This window comes from Metopolophium dirhodum, chromosome 5, assembly GCF_019925205.1.
Source record: "Metopolophium dirhodum isolate CAU chromosome 5, ASM1992520v1, whole genome shotgun sequence".
NCBI classification, from domain to species: domain Eukaryota; kingdom Metazoa; phylum Arthropoda; class Insecta; order Hemiptera; family Aphididae; genus Metopolophium; species Metopolophium dirhodum.
Window position 1 is genome coordinate 20,530,003 of NC_083564.1, and position 22,067 is coordinate 20,552,069.

The 22,067-nt window shown below is 28.4% G+C and overlaps 2 protein-coding genes across 2 annotated transcripts; both read left to right on the forward strand.

Moving 5' to 3' along the window:
- The first annotated feature begins 328 nt into the window (after positions 1-328).
- Positions 329-10,839, forward strand: LOC132945119 (serine protease 48-like). The gene is made up of 9 exons (XM_061014770.1): positions 329-431; positions 601-676; positions 7,044-7,104; positions 7,876-8,021; positions 8,868-9,032; positions 9,093-9,229; positions 9,305-9,466; positions 9,794-9,950; positions 10,459-10,839. Exons 2-9 carry the CDS (start codon positions 625-627, stop codon positions 10,629-10,631), a joined length of 1,053 nt encoding a protein of 350 aa, XP_060870753.1. The 5' UTR covers positions 329-431; positions 601-624; the 3' UTR covers positions 10,632-10,839.
- A 3,517-nt stretch (positions 10,840-14,356) lies between these two features.
- On the forward strand, positions 14,357-15,625 carry LOC132945641 (uncharacterized). The gene is made up of 2 exons (XM_061015412.1): positions 14,357-14,602; positions 14,951-15,625. Exons 1-2 carry the CDS (start codon positions 14,357-14,359, stop codon positions 15,623-15,625), a joined length of 921 nt encoding a protein of 306 aa, XP_060871395.1.
- The last annotated feature ends 6,442 nt before the right edge of the window (positions 15,626-22,067 follow it).

The window sequence follows — 22,067 nt, forward strand, 5'->3', positions numbered from 1 at the left end:
TAAATATTTAACCTGAGACCTCGATATTAATCTCATTATAAATACAGTCCCTCGTCTCCTTTTGCAGATAAAATATTTTAATTAAGGCATGATTATTAATATATTTTTTGCTTCTGAGTGGAGCATTGAGAATGTACAATTTATTTTATAGTGATGTATTTTTTGTTTTTATTTGAGTACACGATTTGTAGTCGAAATAATGCCACCGATCTAGGTAGTTTGACTTTAGGTCAATCATGTTATCGCATATAGTATTACATTTAGGTAGATCGTAGATAACAACAAACAGGCTACACACCAACACTATGCGATGGACATGGGCTTATATTAATATATTATAATATATTAGATTTTTAGAAAACCCGATATTATGTGTTTAGAACTCTCGTTCTGTTGAGTTGTATTTCGCGAAGTAAATAATTAATAAACAGGTACATTATACTATTATTACTATTTTTTATTTCACTATACCTATACATGTGAGACAATGTACTGTAAATTAATATTATTTTGTGTACAGTGCGTTAATTTGATATAGCTTATGTACCTACCTACAAACATTTATTGTACATATTTATAAATGTATTTGATTTAATTTAGTTTCAGCTCACCTCACAATTTGCAATGAACGAGAAGACATATTCCAGGATAGTATTTTATTCAACTTTGATTTTCGGTACGTAATACCAGTGTTCACAATATATTACAATAAATAGAAAATCATGTTTTTATGGCATTATGTATTTAATAATAATAATAATAATAATAACTTTATTAATTCAGAAACACAAGATACAATTTAAATTGTAAATATAATATTCTTTCTGACTCACCCCATAAGATAGTAACATTGTTTTAGTTTGGGTGAGTCTTAATAACAATAGAATGTAATCATTAAAAGCATTACAATGAATAACAGGTTAACTAAATACTTTGAATTAACACATTTTAAACTAGTTAATCTAAATTTTTAATGTACATTTTAAATTTAATAAAAGTTTGGAACGAGTCGATATTAATATTTTTACTACGGAGTAAATTTATACCAGTATTTAAAGGTGACATCATATCATAAAGTTTCTTACATATAGGAGTATTTGCATTAGTCTTTTTTTTAATCTGGTACCAATATAATGTGCTGGTTTTCTAATAAGATGCTTATATTTGTATAGTAATAAAAGCAAATGATTTCTATGCAGTTTTTCGATATTATTAACATTAAATATTGTGTATATCACGTTAGTTGGAGTTAGATGTGTTTTTTTTATGATATATTTAATTAAGGAATTTACAGCGGTGTTTAATAAAGTAAGATTAGTTTACACCCCATATACTTATACCATAAGAAATAACTGAATTTACTAATGAATAGTAAACTATTCTTAAAACTTTAGTATCTTAGAATAGTCTGAGTGTTTTAAAAATATTGAAAAATGTCCTTACTAGTTTAGTTAAATGCTCAATATGGTATTTCCAGTTTAAATTATTGTCATAGATCAATCCTAGGTATTTTGTACTTGATAGTTCTTTTATTTCATCACAATCACAATCGAATATTTGTTTACAGTTAGTCTTATGGAAAAATAGTTTGTTATTTTTAATACTAGTAGTTTTATTCTTATAAATATTAAATTTTATAAAATTAGATTTATTTAAATTTATTGCCATTCCGTTATTGTCAAACCTGCACTTATTAGTTTAATTGATGTATTGCCTAAATTAAATAATAGGTCATCTGAATTTTCTTTAATGAAAATTGGATGTTTTATCAGTTTTAAATATGTTTGGATTAACAATTCTAGAATTGTTTAGCTTAATAAATATATGACCCAAACAGGATTTTGAGTTATTGAAAATTCGGGTGTATTTATCGATGTAGGAGGTAAACCCATAAAATGCTAATAAATTAAGGTAACCATTTAAAATTACATTAGTTTTAATTATATCGTTATTTATGTCACCAATTAAAAGCATGGTATCATTTTAATTCCAACTTTCGAGAAATAGTCCTAAATTATTTAAAAACATCTTAACATCATCACTAGGTGACCTAAATATACCAATTAATTTTATTTCTTGATCGAAATATTTGATTTTATGTTCTATTGAGTTACATGATAAAATAATATTTTTTTTACAACTAATTAAATTAATCATTAATTCATTTTTAACATATATAGATATACCATCAGATATGCTTAAATTACCTAATGATTGAATTTGTTGATAACCATTTAATCCTATATATTTTTCTTCTAAAAGTCAAGTACCGCTAAGTACAGTAATATTAAATCTATTTTGAATTGTTTCTAATATTCCTACCAAATTATCAAAATTTGCATTTAACTTTCTTATATTAATTTAAAAAACCGAAAAACTAACATTAAAAATCATATTATTATACAAATAGTCAACTGTTTTAATATTATTTACAGATTTATATTGTTGGTAGCATTATCGATAATATTTTTCATGTGGATTGATAAACAAACATATACATTGAGTTAGAAGATAGAAAAATTAATAACATACCTAGATATCTATTAAATATACAATTGAAATATTTTTTTCTTAGTATCTAATTGGCGGTGTCAGCACCGATGCGGTCAGGACATTTGCGGTCGGCACCTTTTGCGGTCAATTTATTTCTATCTACCTGACTATAAGATTTGGGTGCTAAATATAATATTTTATATACTATATACTTAATTTATACTAATAGGTATAATATAATACTTTTTTACTATAATTCAATCCATATTTAAACTTCCCTTCACACTTTTCTAGGTTTAGGACTGGCAGTATTTTTTATTGGCGTGTTTAAAAATTCACAAAATAATCACAATTCACTGTACTTACATAAAAAAATTTAAAAATATTTATTATTATAAAAATGCACATAATAATATATTTCACAGACTCACAGTACATAATAAACATAACCTTATTCTATTTTTTTAATAATAGCTATTTCTAAATCATTAGGTATCTAATTCATAGTTTCATGTTTTTCTAATTCTTTCGTCTAATTGTATGTACATTTTTTTTCTCCTTTTACCTTCCATATTCAAGTAGCTTCTTTCATATAAAAGTTCCGCATTTTCAGTCTCTTTTTTAAGACAGCTATATAAGTTCATAAACGTTGGTCGTGGTGTATTTAATATTTTATTAAGTTTACTATTCCAACCCTCAACAATATTATTGGTTCTGTGTCTTCTTTTATGACAGTTCCACATTCCCCTTGAAATAATTGGATTGACAAAAATATTATTATTATGTGCATTTTAGATTCTGAGCGGAGCGATGAATGTATTGATTTTACAATTTTACAATGTGTGTTTTTTTTTAATTTTTTAATTTTTTTTAAATTAAATTTTTATTTTTGTGTTTGTCATTAGATTTAAAAAAAAAATTAGGGTATGTTCTTTATGTAAGTACAGTGAATTGTGATTGACAATTATATAATTACCAATATCAATTATAGTAAAAAAGTATTATATTATTACCTATTAGCATAAATTAAGTATATAGTATATAAAATATTATATATAGCACCCAAATCTTATAGTCAGGTAGATAGAAATAAATTGACCGCAAATGGCACGCAAAAGGTGCCGACCGCAAATGTCCCGGATCCCTAATTGGCGCAGCTGCTCGCCAATATTATCTTTATTGCTTTGTTTCCAACATCTTTCTTGATAAATACACCCGAACTATTTGCTCAAGCATATTGTAGCTAAATTCGCTAATGTAGAGCTTTGATATCCATAATAATTTTCTATTTTCTTTAGTCAGCATGGAATTAAAATATACAGGCCTTTTTTAAAACTAGTATGAATATTATTGGCAGTAAGGATGATTTTATCTTTAAAACGTTGCTTAGCATTGGAAATAAACTCAATTTTCTTATTGACTGATGTGAGCTGCACAATGATTTTTGAGTTGGACTTATTCTTATCGTATGTTACTCGGTGTATACTTTGAATATATTTGGTATTAAAATCAATTTTTAATTCTGTGGCTATGCGATCAACTATAGTAGATAAGTTTACATTAGTAGACTAGTAGTATATGGAATGCCGGATATTTCTATGATATTTTCAAGTAATCGTTGTTAGAGGTAATTGGTGTGTGATTTTAATTGTTCGAATTCTGACGTGAAATTTTTGTAAGATGTTTCAGCGATGTTTAGTCTATTTTCGTGGTCGTCGGTGATTTTTGAAAGATTTTTTTAATTTTTCATCAAAACTATCGATCTTATCAAAGCAAAAGTTAACCGACTTTTCTAACTCTTTATTAGTATTTTTTAATTCCTCAATTTTAAATAATATAATATTAAGTGCGTCTTTAACACTATCTAAATTAGTACCTTTACTAATAGTATTAACATAGCATAATATTTTCCTGGTAGTGATACAACTAGTTCTACATTCAAGACATTTCAAAATATTTTCATCTTTAATTAGCTGATTGTAGTTAGAGACCGACTTCAATTCTGTGCAGGTTGCATAGTATTTCTTTGTACATACGTTAAACGACATAGTTTTAGACGGTGATATTGCTTTACAACACGTATTGCACGACAAATTATTAAAACTATAACGATAAAATAACGGAACGAAACGATTAAACGATCGACCGTATCGGACTGTTGTTCATGAGAGTATTTATGTTAGTACTTAGTGTAATATAATATTAAAGTTAATATAATAATGATAGATAGGTACAAATAATAATAATAACATAATGTCTGGATTATGATGTATTATGTAATATGTAATTGTTCAAATTAAGATAAATATGCTAAACCTTGTATTACGCCCGGTACTAAAAGTTAGTGAATTTTTACAAACATTAGATATTAATTTATAAACTTCAATTCAACTAGTTAAGACGTTACTTCCTTAAGGAAGTCACTTGAAAGAGTGAGAAATATCGAATTTTTGGTTGTATTTATAAAAAATTTGTAAAAGTAAAATGATGCGAAGATCAGTTATTCATATCATTAGTTTTTAAGTGAATTATGAGAATTTTAAAATATCGATATTTTACATACCATATCTCACTTAAAAACTAAAATATCGTAAAAAAAATAACGAGAGAACACAGATAATGTTGTTACTTAAAAGTTTGATAATAGATCAATTCACTCTAATATCAAAACTGACAGCAGTACAGCACCCTATTGAGACTAGAGAACGAAAATTTGCTATATCGTCCGTCTTACAAATGTACAACATAGCAAAAACTCTTTTGCGCGGGACAACTTTTCTCGCTCCATATTTGTCGTAGAACTACCAAATTTTCACAACACGTAAAGAAGAACTTAATCTGTGCAACAGTGTGCCCATATTTTGTATAACATAAATACGATAAAAGTTATTTGCTTTTAAACATTTTGTTTTTTTGTTTTTTTTTTTCATTTGCTTATAAAAAATGATTGTATGGTGCTATTAAAAAAAGAGCTCGCTGTTAAAGTTCTTCTTTACGCGTTGTGAAAATTTGGTAGTTCTACGACAAATATGGTGCGAGAAAAGTTGTCCCGCGCAAAACAGTTTTTGCTTTCTTGTACATTTGTAAGACGGAGACAATACATGCGGGTGTGACTTCCTTTTAAAAATTAGAGTGAACGACTTATTACGAAACTTGATGGTAAGAACATTATCTGTGTTTTGTGGGAAGTTTTTTACGACAGTTAAGTTTTTAAGTGTGTTATAAATGTAAATTAAAAATGCTCATAACTCAATTAAAAACTGAATTATCGTAAAACAAACTTCCAACAAAACACAGATGATGTTCTTATACCACCAAGTTTCATAATAGGATGATTCACTCTAATTTTTAAGCTAACTGCATAAAAATTGAATTTCTGAGCGTACATTTGGTATGTTACGCGTTTCTAAGACGAAGACAACACATGCGCGTGTTGCGTCCTCTTAAGATTACAATATAATTATGATAGGTGTCAGTGGTGTATTTATGGATGGGGGAGTCCCAGGGGTACTGGACCCCCCTCCCAGAACATCTCTCAAAAAAAAAATAAAACTAAAAATTCTTACATATTTGCAGACTCCGATTTATGTAGGCTTTTGCGGACATGGTTTTTTTTGTATGTACCAGGTAGGTACCTATTACCACTTTATAAAATACCTGTATTAGATAAACATCATCAATAATTCTCGAAACAGTCGAAACATTGCAAGAAATTGACGACGCACATCATTCTCCAATAAACTATTTCTATTGGTAGGTAGCTATTATTAATCTATTTGAATTGTAAACAAGGCAAAAATTGTCGTAGAATCATTAACTTCATGTTTGTATTTCGTTACCGAACAACGGTGGCGGTCACAACTGCTTGTCGTTACAAGTACAGTTCATATTTTTTCAATAAAATAGATAATATCTATGACGTATGTAAGTATCAAAATAAATATATAAAAATTAGTAAATAATAATAATAGCTCATTGATCTGAAGTGAGCCCTAAGGAATATATTATTTTTAATAATAGCGCTTAAAACATTAATGTAATTTGCGCGGCGTTAACTGCCCGACAATTAGTGCTCATTTAGGACCATGTTTACCTACGTACTATTTATTTTCTGTCCAGATGTTAGTGAGTGATATGGACGATTATTGTCATAATGTCATATATCTACAATTTAAAAGATTTTCTCTAACCACAAGAAATTTTGAATGAACTTTGTAAAAAAAAAGACGATTAGATTTTGTACTTTAAAATTATAAAATATACTTGTGTTAAAATTAGCCCATAAAATTTAAAACATAATAAAAAAAACTATTTTCCATTCTTATAATATATTAAAAAATATTTCTTTACATCAGTACCTACCTGTATTATGTCTGAATTATTGAACCCCAACCCCCCTAAAATAAAAAAAAATTGAAAATACGCCACTGATAGGTGCTATTGAATTCAGACTAAATGTACCTACTGTTTTGAACAATAAATTATAATCTTAATCCACTAAACATTGGTTACCTTCATATGTAATTCATAAGAACAATTCATTATTTCAGTACCCGTCATATTCTGTTGTATAATACTCGGAGGACAACCATCTGTATCATCTTCATTCGTGTAAGTGACTGTATTATAAATATATATTATGTATTTATGTTATTATTATAAATGGCAAAAAAGTGGTAGTTTGAGCCTTTGTGGCTTAGAGCTCTAAAGTCTTAATAATTACCGTCAAACAATATACGAACATACAAGGGCGCCTATCAATCAGAACCTAGGGGGGTGACAATATCATAAAAAAATAACTATAAGAACCAACAGAATTAATTTTATTAAATAACAGAAAATAAATCCACAACATAGATAAACGATGTATACCCATGGCATGTATCATAATATCATCAGTAAAAATAGTTTATTATTTACAAATGCAAAAAATTTCAATCATTTCACATTTGTCTAGAGAGGTCACATGTTACCTCCTTGCACCCCCTAATTGAACATCAGATAAAATCATCTGAAATTCCATACAACATTCGATTATATGCTCCACAATCTAATTGTTAATTATTATCTTGAATCTATTTAATAGTAATTGTTGTAAGTTATTTACAAATTTCATACTTACGAATACCTTATCTTATCTTATTAAAATATTTTGTTCACTGACAAGTCTCTGATTCAGTTAACACAATAATATGCTGAATTTCGTCAATTTTTAATATATTTCTCGTTGATGGCAGATAAGTAATTATAGTTGGATTTGGCACAGCTGCCTATTGTAATAATTAGTAAACCCATAATAATTTTTAAAATTCTATTAGCTTTCATATGTTTGCTTATAATAGTTTATAACTAATATGAAATAATAACTGAATACAATTATAGAAACACCAAAGAGAAGTTTAATTGTTCAAATGGAGTGTCGATCGAAACGTCCGAGGTTTGTGATGGTCGTAAGGATTGTTCAGATAGTTCAGACGAGACCGTAGCATTGTGTGCTCGAAACGAGTATCGAAATAATTTTTCCACGGGTACAAATCATAGCCATATGACATTAAATATTTTTATACGTTCTTGTAATAAGTGCATTAAGCGCAATGTAAACAGATACAGCGAACCTAGATAGCATATTTTTAATCATCGAAAATGCTTAATATGCTGTGTCTTATATATGTATAATAAAAAAAATGGTAATAACATTAATAGTACGATGAAAGAAATTTCTTTAATCGTAGGAAATAATTATGATGTGGATATGGGGTGTAGTCACTTGGTGTTGAAAACTGAGTCGTACTTTGACGGCATTGTCCAACAGGAATGCTAAGAAGCCCAATTCTTTAAATAATTCTGTGAAGTGGTAAACGCATTAAATATTTGGGAGCAAATGAAGATTTTTCCCAAGTGATTTTTTTAAATTTTTTTTTGAAATCTTAGTATTTTTATGTGCCACTTGATTTTGAAAACAGAATTTACCTATCTTCCTTCATTTTTTTGTTGTTGTTTATAAGCCCCGTAAAACTCAACTGTAGGTTTTACATTTTTTACGGCTTTAACAATATTCTGTGAATCAGCCCGCATTAAACTCTGATTTTTTATTTGATTTTAAACTATGGTATAAAATAATTTGTAAAAAAAGATAAAAATTGTCTTTTTTAAGACTTATTCCTAAGTTTGAATTTAAAATATTGAAGAACGAACGGGCTACTCACCAGGTACCTTAATCATAGAGATAATAATTGACCACACCGTAGTATATTGGTATTCACATCGTGTTAATAACTAATAGATGCCAGTGTTAAGCATATTATTCTAAATATTATGAAGCTTCTATTTTCTAATAATATATCTTATAAATTATGTATCTCATACTATTTTAGATTGCGGTAGAGTATATATAAACCAAGAAACAATAGTTAATGGTCAAAACGCAACTGTTGGAACCGCACCATGGCATGCTGGAATATATAGATTCGTTAAAAACGTTTACAATCATGAATTCCTTTGTGGCGGATCAATTATTTCTTCAAATTTAGTCGTTACGGGTAAAATCTTTGTAAAACGAATATGTGAAAGAATTAAAACTAAATACATATTATTTTTAGGGGCTCGTTGTTTTTGGTATCATCGTGGTATGTCATCTAATATAATAACAAACATCAATGGTCTGTACAAAATTGCCGTTGGTAAATATGATAGAAACTTTTCAGTTATTGACAATAACTTTACTCAAATAATGGATGTAAGTTATTAATAATTCATAAGTCTAAAAATAAATGCTGTCAAATATATAATATAAATTAAAACAATTATATAGGTGGAAAATATTTACCTGGAAAAAGGTGGATTTTTTGAGTTTTTAGCTAATAATATAGCTATTGTTGTGTTAAAAAACCGAGTTTCTTTTAGTTATTATATTGTACCTGTTTGTGTTGACTGGGATGAAAAATACAATGTAGTCAATGGAGATCAAGGAAAGGTTAGTTTCTAGTATTATTTAAATATTAAAATTGTGATTTAATGTACGCCATCACTATCGATCATTGTCCATTTGTAAGTTCAAATACCGTGAGATAAAGTATGTCTCGGCTTAAGTATGCACAAATGTTGGCATGTTACCATAAATAATAACAACCAATTGAACCTTAAAATTAAATCTGTAAAACCACTACTAGACTTTATGAACTTTGATGAGTCAGAATTTATTTAACTATTTATTCACTTTCTCAAGAGCCGTTTAAAAAATTATTGATTTTATAAATTAATTATAATTGTACAATATACAAAATGTTTTATACTTTTACAGATTGTTGGTTGGGGATATCCGAATAACGGCAGTATAAGTCCTATTTTATCAGAATTATCTTTACCATACATCAACCTTAGTACTTGCCGAAAAATGTACCCAAACGTATCTCGTGTTGTTTTAACTTTTGATAAGTTTTGTACCGCTTCTGAATTAGGTAATATAATATTTAAGTTAAATACCATGAAATCATCGATGTTTTTAACAAAATAGTATACAGTAACACACCCCTAAATATTATAGTTTCAAACCACATCTGCCACATCTTATAGGTGCCTACAGTTACCTAACCGTCCTAACCCATATAGGCAATAATGTGTACCTATACTGTAATATTATCAGTCATCACATATCGTTGTAATACAGAGGCGCAATTTGGAGGTGTTTGGGGGTGTTTAGCCGACCATCATCGAATTTATAATAATTATAATATTATGCATTTATGTTATAACACTGCCTTCCACGGACCGAAATAGTCGACATAAATCTAGCACCACCCATACATTTAACCCCGATTGCGCCTATACTATTGTAATTTAGTACCTACTTGTACATAATTTGTAATAAATAATGTAAAAATATGTTTTGTACCTACCACCACCCAGTACCCACTAACAGTCATATGATTAATTAAAGTATTAATCAAAAAATATTTTTGGATTCAGGACCAGATGTAAGTGTGGGGTATGACGGTGATGGCTTGAGCTTTTTCCACAACAATTCTTACTATTTGACTGGAGTAACGGGTATCAAGGATCCACTAAGTTCACTAACAGTTTTTACAGAAGTGAAGTACCACATACAATGGATTCGTGGACTGTATAACAAACACAAATAATTTAATTAGATTATGGTCATGTTATTAAAATGATTTATTCCAATTTTATTATTGTAATTCAAACCGATATTAGTATAAATAGATTTTTACTTATGTGTACAATTTTTTAACAGTTCTTACAATAATAATTGTTCATTTAAATTAAACCTTATGCATGTCATAATTATTAGTACCTAAGCGTTGTATAATATAAAGTTGAAACATATTAAATTCGAACAGTTTTACCACATTATACAAATTTTGCAATGTAGATAAATTGTTTTATAAATATTAATATATTATTACTCAGTGGCGTCATTTGAGGGGCTGGCAAGGTGGGCATTTTCCCCTGTCTGATTTTAAAAGCGGCCCAATGGGTCGGTGTCCAGTTGTTGCCGTTTTACCATTATTATATTTTATTAGCGCAAAAACATGCCTATTTTATAATATTTTCAGAAAATACTAAGATATTATTGTCACAATGATACATTTTTATTAATTGATAGTTGGAATTTCATGTATTTATATTTAGACGTGTGCGGTGACGTACACATTGTATGTAAGGGTATGTATTAAATGTATGTTTGTTTGTGTGAGTGTGTTTTGTGAAGAAAAATGAACAGTATCATAATCTCGTATGGTTTAATTTCTAAAATCTGAAATTCTAAAATTAATACAAATTCTAAAAACAACAACCGATTGGCACTCTTATTAATTATCATTGATCACGGACTTCGGTTAACTTGCGACGGTCGTGTATGATTCAACTATTCTGCGTATTGTGTTAATTTAGTTGAGTACCTTATTCTACCTAAATTAAGGGGTATGAATAGCATTGAAAAATTCTATGAAAATGTACTTTTGCATTTCCAATAATATGGTTTATTGATCGGTTTGAGCGTAAATACACCTATTATCAATATTGTAGTAGAGAAGTTAATTTATGTCTGTGTAAAGTCAATTTTAAATATTTTAATTACTAAACTCAATAATTCAAATTGAAAAAGTAAAATATCACAAGTTAAATATTGGACTTTGAAAACAAAATATCGAAAATCGATTCCTATACAAGCCTAGACAAACTTCTTCTCTTAAATTTGTATAATACGTGTTCATACTGTAATGTCACTATCAGTAAGCTATATTATTGGAAATACGAAACTAAGTTTCAGTGTTTCACTAAAATTCACATTTGTAATGTAGCGTGTAAAATGCTGTGTTACCGACATGTGCGTGCACGTGCGGGTGCGCTTCGCTTTTTATTTACACAAAGTCACTCACACTAATGATCACTTACTACGCACACATTTACACGACCCGTATGCACACAAATAAAAATATTGCCTATATTGAACTCCTTAAAAACGGTCAGTATGCATAGGTACTCCTTAAAATTATTTTTTTTCGTGACGCGTGTTTACATTAATCTTTTAATTTGGGCAAAATATGACTTAAAAATAATAAATGGGTGGTGCGGCTAGAAATATAAAACTGCTCGAAAAGAATCGAAAATAATATCTGGTATATTTGATAAACAGACAAAACTTGAGCCGGTAAGCAAGCAATAAAAAAAAATATATTAAAATTTAAGATAATATTAGTTTGTAAATATATCGTATACCTATACAAGAGTAATATAGAGAATATGCTATAAGTGACGAATCAGGTTAAATTGATTTATAGATAATGCAGTTGATATATTTTCAAAAATAAAAAAAAAAAGATATCCTAATAAACTACTAATATTTTTGTTTATCAATATAAATATTGCCATACAATAGTTTGTAGACTTTTAACTGATATAGGTATACAATTGTTTTTATAAAATATCTGCTACCTTATATTTAAAAATTATGTTACCTAATTAGTAAAAAGGCTACCATAAAAAAATGTAAGCAGATAATATGTGGTTTCGAGCGAAGCTTGTGGTTTTTTTTTACTCATTCGGGCCGATCAAAACCTTTGCCCCCCTCTATTGAAAACTGAAATGACGCCACTGGTATTACTAGGTATTTACGTATTGTACTTTGTATTTGAAACAACTACTATCGTATCATATTATAAAATATATATATTTTTTTTGTGTCTGTAATCACCGTTCGAGGAGGTAACACTGCTTCAATATTCTTCAAAAGTATCTTATTCGATGGGAAAGTGAATCTAGTTGCTGCATTCAGTAGATCAGAATTTTAAATTCTCAATAGTTCTCAAATCGCAGGGAAAGACAAAACAAAATTAAGATTAAGGATAAACGGTAAATTTTACGCAAAATCGGTTTTCAACAACATTGATTTTAGTTTTTGGTGTAACTCTAAAACCAATAACCGTAAATACATTAAATGTTCACTGAATGTTTATATTAGTATTGTCTACGCATGATAACATTTTCAAAATATTTTGACTTGTTTTAAACGATTTACGGACATTTTCAGTTTCCAATTTTTTTTTTTTCTATAAATGTCAATATAAGATTGTATTCTTTGGGTAAAAAATCTTGAACATTTAATAGGTACAAGGTTCCTAATAAACAATAATATAATATTACAATGACAGTTGAAACATATTAAAAATACATAGTCAAAATTGTTTTATAAGCATTTAATGTTCTAATTTTGACAAAATACGTAAAAATCATCACGAATCTTTAACTATCTCTAACTATATAAAGCAGAAACCCGAAGGCGCTCCTCTGGCGATTTTTCGTACTGCTATAGAGGAGAATGGAGGGAAAGCGGATCTCTTTTGTGGCGCTTCTTTGGTGATTTTTGAGACGGTCAATGAAAAAATTCGATGGTCTCCCAGGCCTCTGGTTTGTAATATTATATATCAGAAAAAAAAGGTATATTTACGAAGAACTTAGAGATCATAAGTTTGTATAGAAAATATTATCAGAAAAAAAAGGTATATTTACGAAGAACTTTGTATTTATATTTAAAGATAACAACTTATATATTTTATTGATTAGTTTATTTATTAATCTATTAAGGGGATTCCACACTAACACTTTTTAGAGTAAAATAGACCTATACGCGTTCCAACGTACTAACTTGAGTTTTACTCCTATAATAATTTTGAAAACATATTTGACTTTATTATGAAGTATATTTTGAATCCTTCGAATCAGAATAGTAAAAAAAAAAATTTAAAACTATTTATCTCCATTATAATTTTTAAGAATACAAGTTTTTTTTTCTAAATTTTGGTTCGCGGTGAATTGGTCGCGAACATTTGATCGCCGGTGAATTGGTCGCCGGTGAATTGATCGCTGGTGAATTTATCGTGAATATAATTGGTCGCTAAGATAATTGATCGTCAAACGAACAATTTTAGTTTTTTAATTATTTTATTATACTCATTACATAGTTAATATTTAATATATATTATATACACATCCGAGTTTTATGTTTATTATTTTAGATGATTCAAATACTCTTATTTATTTTTAAATAACGTACAGTAAACCCAATTTACAATGGGATTCACAGATATAATAATCTTAAATACTATTATATAATGTACACACGAGATGATTGAACTAGCGTGGCAATAACTTAGATAAGCTTATACGATCGTTATCGATTTATCGTCATCTATATTCCGATGGTCGTACCAATTTGTCATTACATACTTGCATTTGTTAGTCCATGCTAGTACGTTATTGTGTGTGTTTACTGTTTTTTTATTTTATAATAATGGAGTTCATAAAGAGTGAAAAAGGCAAAGATAAATTAATTTATAACGGTTATATGTATACTTTTGAAAAATTTGGAACCGAAGAAAAGTCTATATGGAAATGTGACCAATATAAAAAAATGAAATGTAAAAGTCGTATTCATTCTCTTAATAATGAAATACTTAAAGAAATACAACACAATCATGTACAAGATTGTGGAAATATTGAAGCTGCCAAAGCCGTTAATTTAATCAAAAATATGGCTACGCAAAATGTGGATTTGAGTACTCGCGCTGTAATTAGCTCAGCTTCGACATCTGTAAGTTAATATTAAATAAATCCTTCTCAGTATCTCAGTAAAAATTAAATGTTGATTGAAACAAAGTTAAAATATGTGAATTATTGGAACTTAATTTATTAAAAATACCGGAAAATTAACTAAAAAAGGAAAATACGCGCGCCCGGTTACCTAACTGCTTCGTACGCTGCACTCACACACCGACCGACCTGTATAAAGTGTGTATTTTTGTATAGCGATAATAATAAATGTGTACGTACCTACCTATAACTATAATATAAAATACTTTAAAATACCTAAAATATAAATACCTATAAAATATATTTATATAATTAAATTAAAAATGTATGTTTTTTTTAAATTGGATAGTTGACAAGTGCTGCTGCAGGGCAAATGCCATCATTGTCTGTCTTAAAGAGAACAGTACAGCGTATTCGACAAAAAGAACAAGCTACTCCACCAAACCCAAAAAGTTTATTAGAATTGATCATACCAGACGATTATAGAACAACATTTGACGGAAAACCTTTTTTATTGTTCGACAGTGGTCCTGTAGAAAATAGAATTTTAATTTTCTCCACCAAAAAAAACCTACAACTTCTACAAAAATGTGAACACTGGTTTGCTGATGGCACTTTTTCTACGTCACCAAATTTATTTTACCAAATTTACACTGTTCACGGAATTAAATTTAATAATGTTTTTCCATCAATATTTGCATTGCTACCAAATAAAACTAAAACCACATATGTTAATTTCTACAACGCATTAAAAACATTAAACGAATCATTAAATCCAAAATCAATTATGGTTGATTTTGAAAAAGCTGTGATTAATGCGATTCAAAGTGTTTTTACCAACACATCAGTTCGTGGGTGCTTTTTTCATCTATCGCAAAGCATTTGGAGACGCTTGCAAAACTTAGGATTCCAAAAAAGGTACATGGAAGACTCGGAATTTGCTTTGCAAATTAGAATGATGGCAGCACTTAGTTTTGTACCAGAAGAGGATGTAGAAAATGCCTGGAATGAACTACTGGACTAAGAATTTTATTCACTGAACGAAGAAATATTAACACCTTTAACAAATTATTTTGAAGATACGTGGATTGGACGTCTTGATCGAAGAAATCGAAGGAAACCAGCATTATTTCCAGTGACGCTGTGGAACTGTTTTAAATATATTTTCGAAAATATCCCTCGGACCAACAATTCTGTTGAAGGGTGGCACAATGGCTTTGCATCTAGTCTGAACGCGTGTCATCCAACTATATGGAAATGTATAGATTCGTTCAAAAAGGAGAAGAGCCTTATCAAGTTACAGACAGAACAACTAATTGCAGGAATGACGATGGGTGTTAAACGGAAGTACAAAGACCACGCAGAAAAAATTATAAAAATATATGACGACTATCATACTAGGAGTAAATTAGACTTTTTAAAAGGAATAGCCCATAATCTTCAACTCCAACTTTAAATAAATTAAAATGTATAATTATTAATATTATTACTATTATTTTATTTTTATTATTATTTATTTATTTATTATAATTTTAAATTTAATTAACTGTGAGAAATTTTAAAAGCATAAAACTCAGAAATATACCTAATATTATAATAAAATAATTAAAAAACTAAAATTGTTCATTTGACGATCAATTATCCATTATATCAATCCATCATATCAATTATATCCACGATAAATTCACCCACGATCAATTCACCGGCGACCAATTCACCGGCGATCAATTGTTCGCGACCAATTCACCGGATACCCTAAATTTCAAATGAGGTTTTTTCTTTTTAAGAATAATAAATTAAAAATGTGGCTCGAAGGATTCAAAGTTGATTGAACAACAAAACAAAATTTGTTTTCAAAATTATTATCGGAGTAAAACTCAAGTCGGTATGTTGGAATTCGTTTAGGTCTATGATTTACAACATTTCGCGACGAAATAAATTTGTTGTTAGGCATAATGTGACATGTGCATGCGAGTGCGAGTGCGCAACGCTTATCTAGCTCGCCGTCGGTCGCACTATCGGAAATCTAAATATAATATAACCCGAATTTTACCGATAATAATCGAAGATAATTATTGTCGCCGTCGCGCGTCGCTGACTATAATATTATAATAATATATAATATTATATTACATGGCACACGCGCATTCACGCTCAAACCGTCACGGCGATTATCAGATATTCAGATCTTTATTCTTTAGTGCACATATAATAGTAGCTTAATATACTTTTATAGTTTTATAGTTGTAGTTACACTTAGTTTTTGTAAGTCTAGAAATTTTCCAATTTTTAAAAAATGGGAAAATTTAAAAATAAGTGTTTGTCAAAACGAAAAAAATGAAAGGCAATGGATTTAATTTCATAAAAAAAATAGTGGAGATATCAAGCGACGGCTTAGTTTATTTGTAAGTTAATTTGTATTGAATTATTTATTTTAAGTTATGAGTGAAGCAAGTTATGTGTATCATTGTATATGAAAAACGATTCTGAACGAAGACGATTTGTCAGTCTAGGATATTTTATTTATTTATTTTATATCTAAACCAGTTTGATAGTAAATCGCAATTTCACTAGTGAATTTTTAATTTAGACGCTCGTAAAAATGTTTGAATTGACTTATGCTCGATTTTTTTATAATTATTATAATCAAAACTTATGGACAACCTTGTATTAAATTTTCAATTCTTAGCTATGAATCCAAGAAAATGTATACATTTTGAACTACAGAATAATTCGCAAATATTCGCGATTTTGACGAATTTTCTCAATATTTGAACTTCAAACGCTTATAAAAAAATTGTGATAAGTAAAACTTATGAGAAACTTTGTATTTAATTTTCAAAAAGGTTTGGCCAAAAATATTGAGAATTTTTCCCTTTTGACCCCCACGAAGGTTTTAGCCTCAAACGATTTTTGATATTTATTTTTATTCAAAAAGTATTAGCTGTAAAAATGTGATACTTCTACCAGCTGTTTAAAGTGACATTTTATTCACAGGATTTTTTTTTCAAAATATTTCGTTAATTGTTCAGCTTTATATGTCGGTTATTTTGTAGTTGAAAACTCATAATTTTTTTTGAATTCATATAAAAATTTAATACAAGGTTGTCCATAAGTTAATTTCGTCCTCCGACACAAAAACACACATCATTGTAAAATCAATATATTCATCACTCCGTTCAGAATGTAAAAACAAATTTTGAAATTAGGTTAAAATTAACCTAGTAGCAGATCGTAAAGTGTTTGATTTTTTTTAAAAAAAATACAAAAACAGATAACATTTATCTAAATCAAACGCCAATTTATTCATAAAATTTCAAGAATGTATTTTAGATTATTCATAAGCTTTATATATTTTTATCGTTATAACTAGAATCTCAAATTCAGCTTCGAATAATTCCATCCCAACTGCTGTAAAACAAAACATCCATGGAAAATATTCAAATACGTTTACTCCAGACGATATGACATTGGCTGTACCGTTGAACAATGTACATGATGTTTCAAATTTAACTGTTGATGGAAATAATATATTCGGCACTTCTTCACCCAAAGAAAAAAGATTAATAGATTCTTCATCTTTTCTTAACTCAGATGCACATTTATCGCCAATTTATGAAAAAAGTAGTACATCATCACTCCAAAATAATAGTATGGAAATAGAAATTTGTGGAAGAAGAGTAGTAAATATATCACACTTATTTCAAGAAATCAAAAGTATTGATAACCACAAACCACTTGACTGTGGATTTAAAAATATGATATTAATTGGTGAAAGAAAGCTTGGCCTAAAATCATTTTTTAGCTTCAAATGTTGCATGTGTAATATTAAAAAAACTATATCGTCCGAAAATGAAGATCTTATGGCTATAAATACTTCGGCAGTAATAGGTACATTGAATATTGGATGTGGTTTCAGTCAATTACAAGAAATTATGTCTGCAATGGAAATAACTACTTTAAATCACAAAACGTACCAAAATGAGCATGATCGGATTTGCAAAGGATACGAAATAGCTGCGTTAAAAGCAATGGATAATGCGGCTAAAGATGAAGCAGAATTGGCTATAAAAAATGGAGAAGTAGACACCGATGGAATGCCATTAATTACAGTAGTAGCTGATGGGAGTTGGTGTAAGAGATCGTACCGAACAATGTACAATTCACCATCTGGAATGGTAATTACAATTACATAAGTTTTACATAGAAATTAGTAGGTAATAGTATACTTTTTGATGAGGACATAAACAAATTAAACATTGTTACTAGTAGGGTATAATCTATTATTAGAATGATTAGAAAATTAACAATAAGTTTTTTAGTAAAAATATAGTATTACACTTCATTCAAGTCATATCTCTCTCTAAATATATATAATATATTATGTATATAATCGATTCACGATTACTCGAAAAACTTGACAACTCGAAATTTTTTTACCGTTTGTATATATTGTATTTACCTATGTGGTTATTTGAATTAATTTTTATCAAAAAAAATTGCATTTAAAAATGTCATTATGTGCAAAAAATTATAGAAACGTAAAAGTAAATTACGTAAAAGTTTTGAATTACAACTAAATAACTACCTAACTAAAATCGTTATATTTCGTATTTAATGTCATCCAAATTTGAAAACGCATCATTGTGAAATTAATAAATTCATTACTTTTTTAAATTCATTCAAAAATAATTGTTAATTAATTAAACAAATAATTTATTTGTATTCGTATTGTGTTTATTTGTGTAGGCAGCCATCGTTGGGTATCGAACTAAAAAAGTGTTGTTCATGGGCGTAAAGAATAAATTTTGTTCGACATGTGCCAGAACTAAAAATGGAGATAAACCAAAAAATCATACATGTTTCAAAAACTGGAAAACGTCAGATGGATCGTCAGGAATGGAAGCATCAATAATAGTAGAAGGATTCAAAGAAAGTGAACAAGTACATGGAATACGATATCATAAATTTATTGCTGATGGAGATAGTAATGTTTATAAGCGCATTTTAGATTCACGCCCGTATAAAAATCTTACAATTCAAAAAGTTGAATGTAGAAATCACCTTCTAAGAAATTTGTGTAAAAAATTAAGAGATATGTGTCCTAAAAGAGATGCTGGAAAATTAGTTCACAGAAAGCTACTTCAAAATAATATATTACGTATAAGAAAAGGTATAGTTACAGCAATTAAGTATAGAAAAGAAAATAAACATTCAGAAACTGATTTACAAAATGATATTTTAAATTGTGTCGATCACGTATTTGGTCAGCATACTAAATGTGCGGCTTATTTTTGTGAAACGGTCAATGATACAAATAATACAAACGCTCAATGTACAAATTTCACTGAAAAAATGAAAGCTACAGATCCTAATTTTTACTCAACAATAATGAAACATATCCGTTATTTAGCCAGGCATAGTCGTAGTTTGATTGAAAACGTTGATAGTAACGTTGTCGAGTCACTAAATGGAATTATTGCGAAATTAATAGGAGGGAAAAGGGTAAATTGTGCAATGTCTGGGTCTTATCAAGGTCGATGCTCTGTAGTGACTGTAATAAAAAATACCAAACGTCCCTTATACACGTTGCATAAAGTTTTATTACATCGCAGTCCAAATAAAAAGTGTCCATCGTCAATATTAGAATTAAATCGCCTTAAAAAACGCAACAGACAAAATGAACTGAGACAAAAAACATATCGCAAAAAATTAAAATATGTAAATGACTCTGCAGATCCATCATACGGAAATAATGCCCAAAAACCGGATATGACTGAAAATGAGTATGAAGAAGAAAAAAAATTTTTTTTAAATAACTTAAAAATAATAGCCGATAATCGCATAAATATTGAAAGAGAAACAGTCGATCAAACAAATTCCACTAAATGGTTTGAATTAAGGAGGAATATAATTACAGCCTCAAACTTTGGAAGAATTATTGCATTACGCCCAGACACTGGATGCGAAGGAGTGTTAAAAAGTTTACTTTACTCTACAAATCTCGATACCAAAGCCCTGGAATATGGTAGGGAACATGAATATCAAGCCAAACGAAATTTAGAATTGGCTTTAGAAGTTGAAATTAACGATTGTGGATTGTTTATTGATTCAATTGATGTTTTCTTAGGAGCTACTCCTGATGGTTTAATCGGGGAAGACACTTTAGTCGAAATAAAATGTCCGTATTCAGCAGAAAATTTAGATCCCGACGAAGCAATTATTCAAAAAAAAATTACTATTTGGAAAACTAACAAAAATAAAGAAATAACAGGTATAGATAGAAATCACAAATATTACTACCAAGTTCAGGGACAGTTACACATTACTAAGCGAAAATATGGAATTATAGCTTGTTGTACTAGAAAAGGAATCAAGTATGAAAAAATTGAAAGAGATGATACTTTGTGGCAGACAAAAATGTTTCCTAAACTAAATGATTTTTTTTTCAATTGTTTATTACCGGAGTTAGTAGATCCAAGACACCCAAGATCAATGCCTATTCGAAATCCAAACAATATACTGGAAGCAAAACGGAGAAAGAACGAACAGAAAATGAATAAACAAAGTAAAAAAAAAGTTTAACAATTTAAATAATTTAAAACCAAATTATTATAAATAACAAAATCACGTATCTTATTTGTATTGACATTATTATTAATATTTCTATTATAAAAATCTCAATACAAATACATAATAATATGTAAACAATATAATGTTGCATTGTACATTTTATAACAAAATATAAATAATAAATATATCTATATATTATAATCTCATGATTGAAAAAGTAGAGTGTTGGAATCACATAGTTAAAAACGTCTAATATAATATATATTTCATAACTACGTATTTTAAAAAGTTTGTCATACGTTTATAAATATAAATCAAGCTGTATTATATTAAATTTGTTGTGTGCTACATATTGATACACATATTAAAGTAAAGAGGAGCATTAGTCAATAAGTAGGCTGTGAGCGTAAATTGAAGAGCGAGCTCGCTGTGCTGCTTCCTTAGGTTAGGTTAGCCTAACCTTAGAAGTAGGTACATAAATATATAACTGTCAACTGCATCGACGCGAATTGTTCAATAATAAAAAAATGTAAAAAAAATATGTTGAAACTAGTTTAAATTCTACTTATCAGTACGGTCTAAACTCTAAATACTTCTATTCATAATATTATAATTTATCATATTAAGATCATCGAAGACGTATCATAATTCATAAAATATTGTTTAGTATGGAATACAGAATGAACCTTTGGCAAACAATTTTTGTATTTTATATTATTATTTTTTCACATTCATTTCATTTTATTATAATAAATTACTTTTGAGAGTTTATATAGTATTATAATTTATAATAAATAATACATAAATATTAATTATTGATAATTAATATGACCAATACGTAGGTAATAGCGGAATAAGTAATAACGGCCGGTAATAGACCGGCACATTCAGTT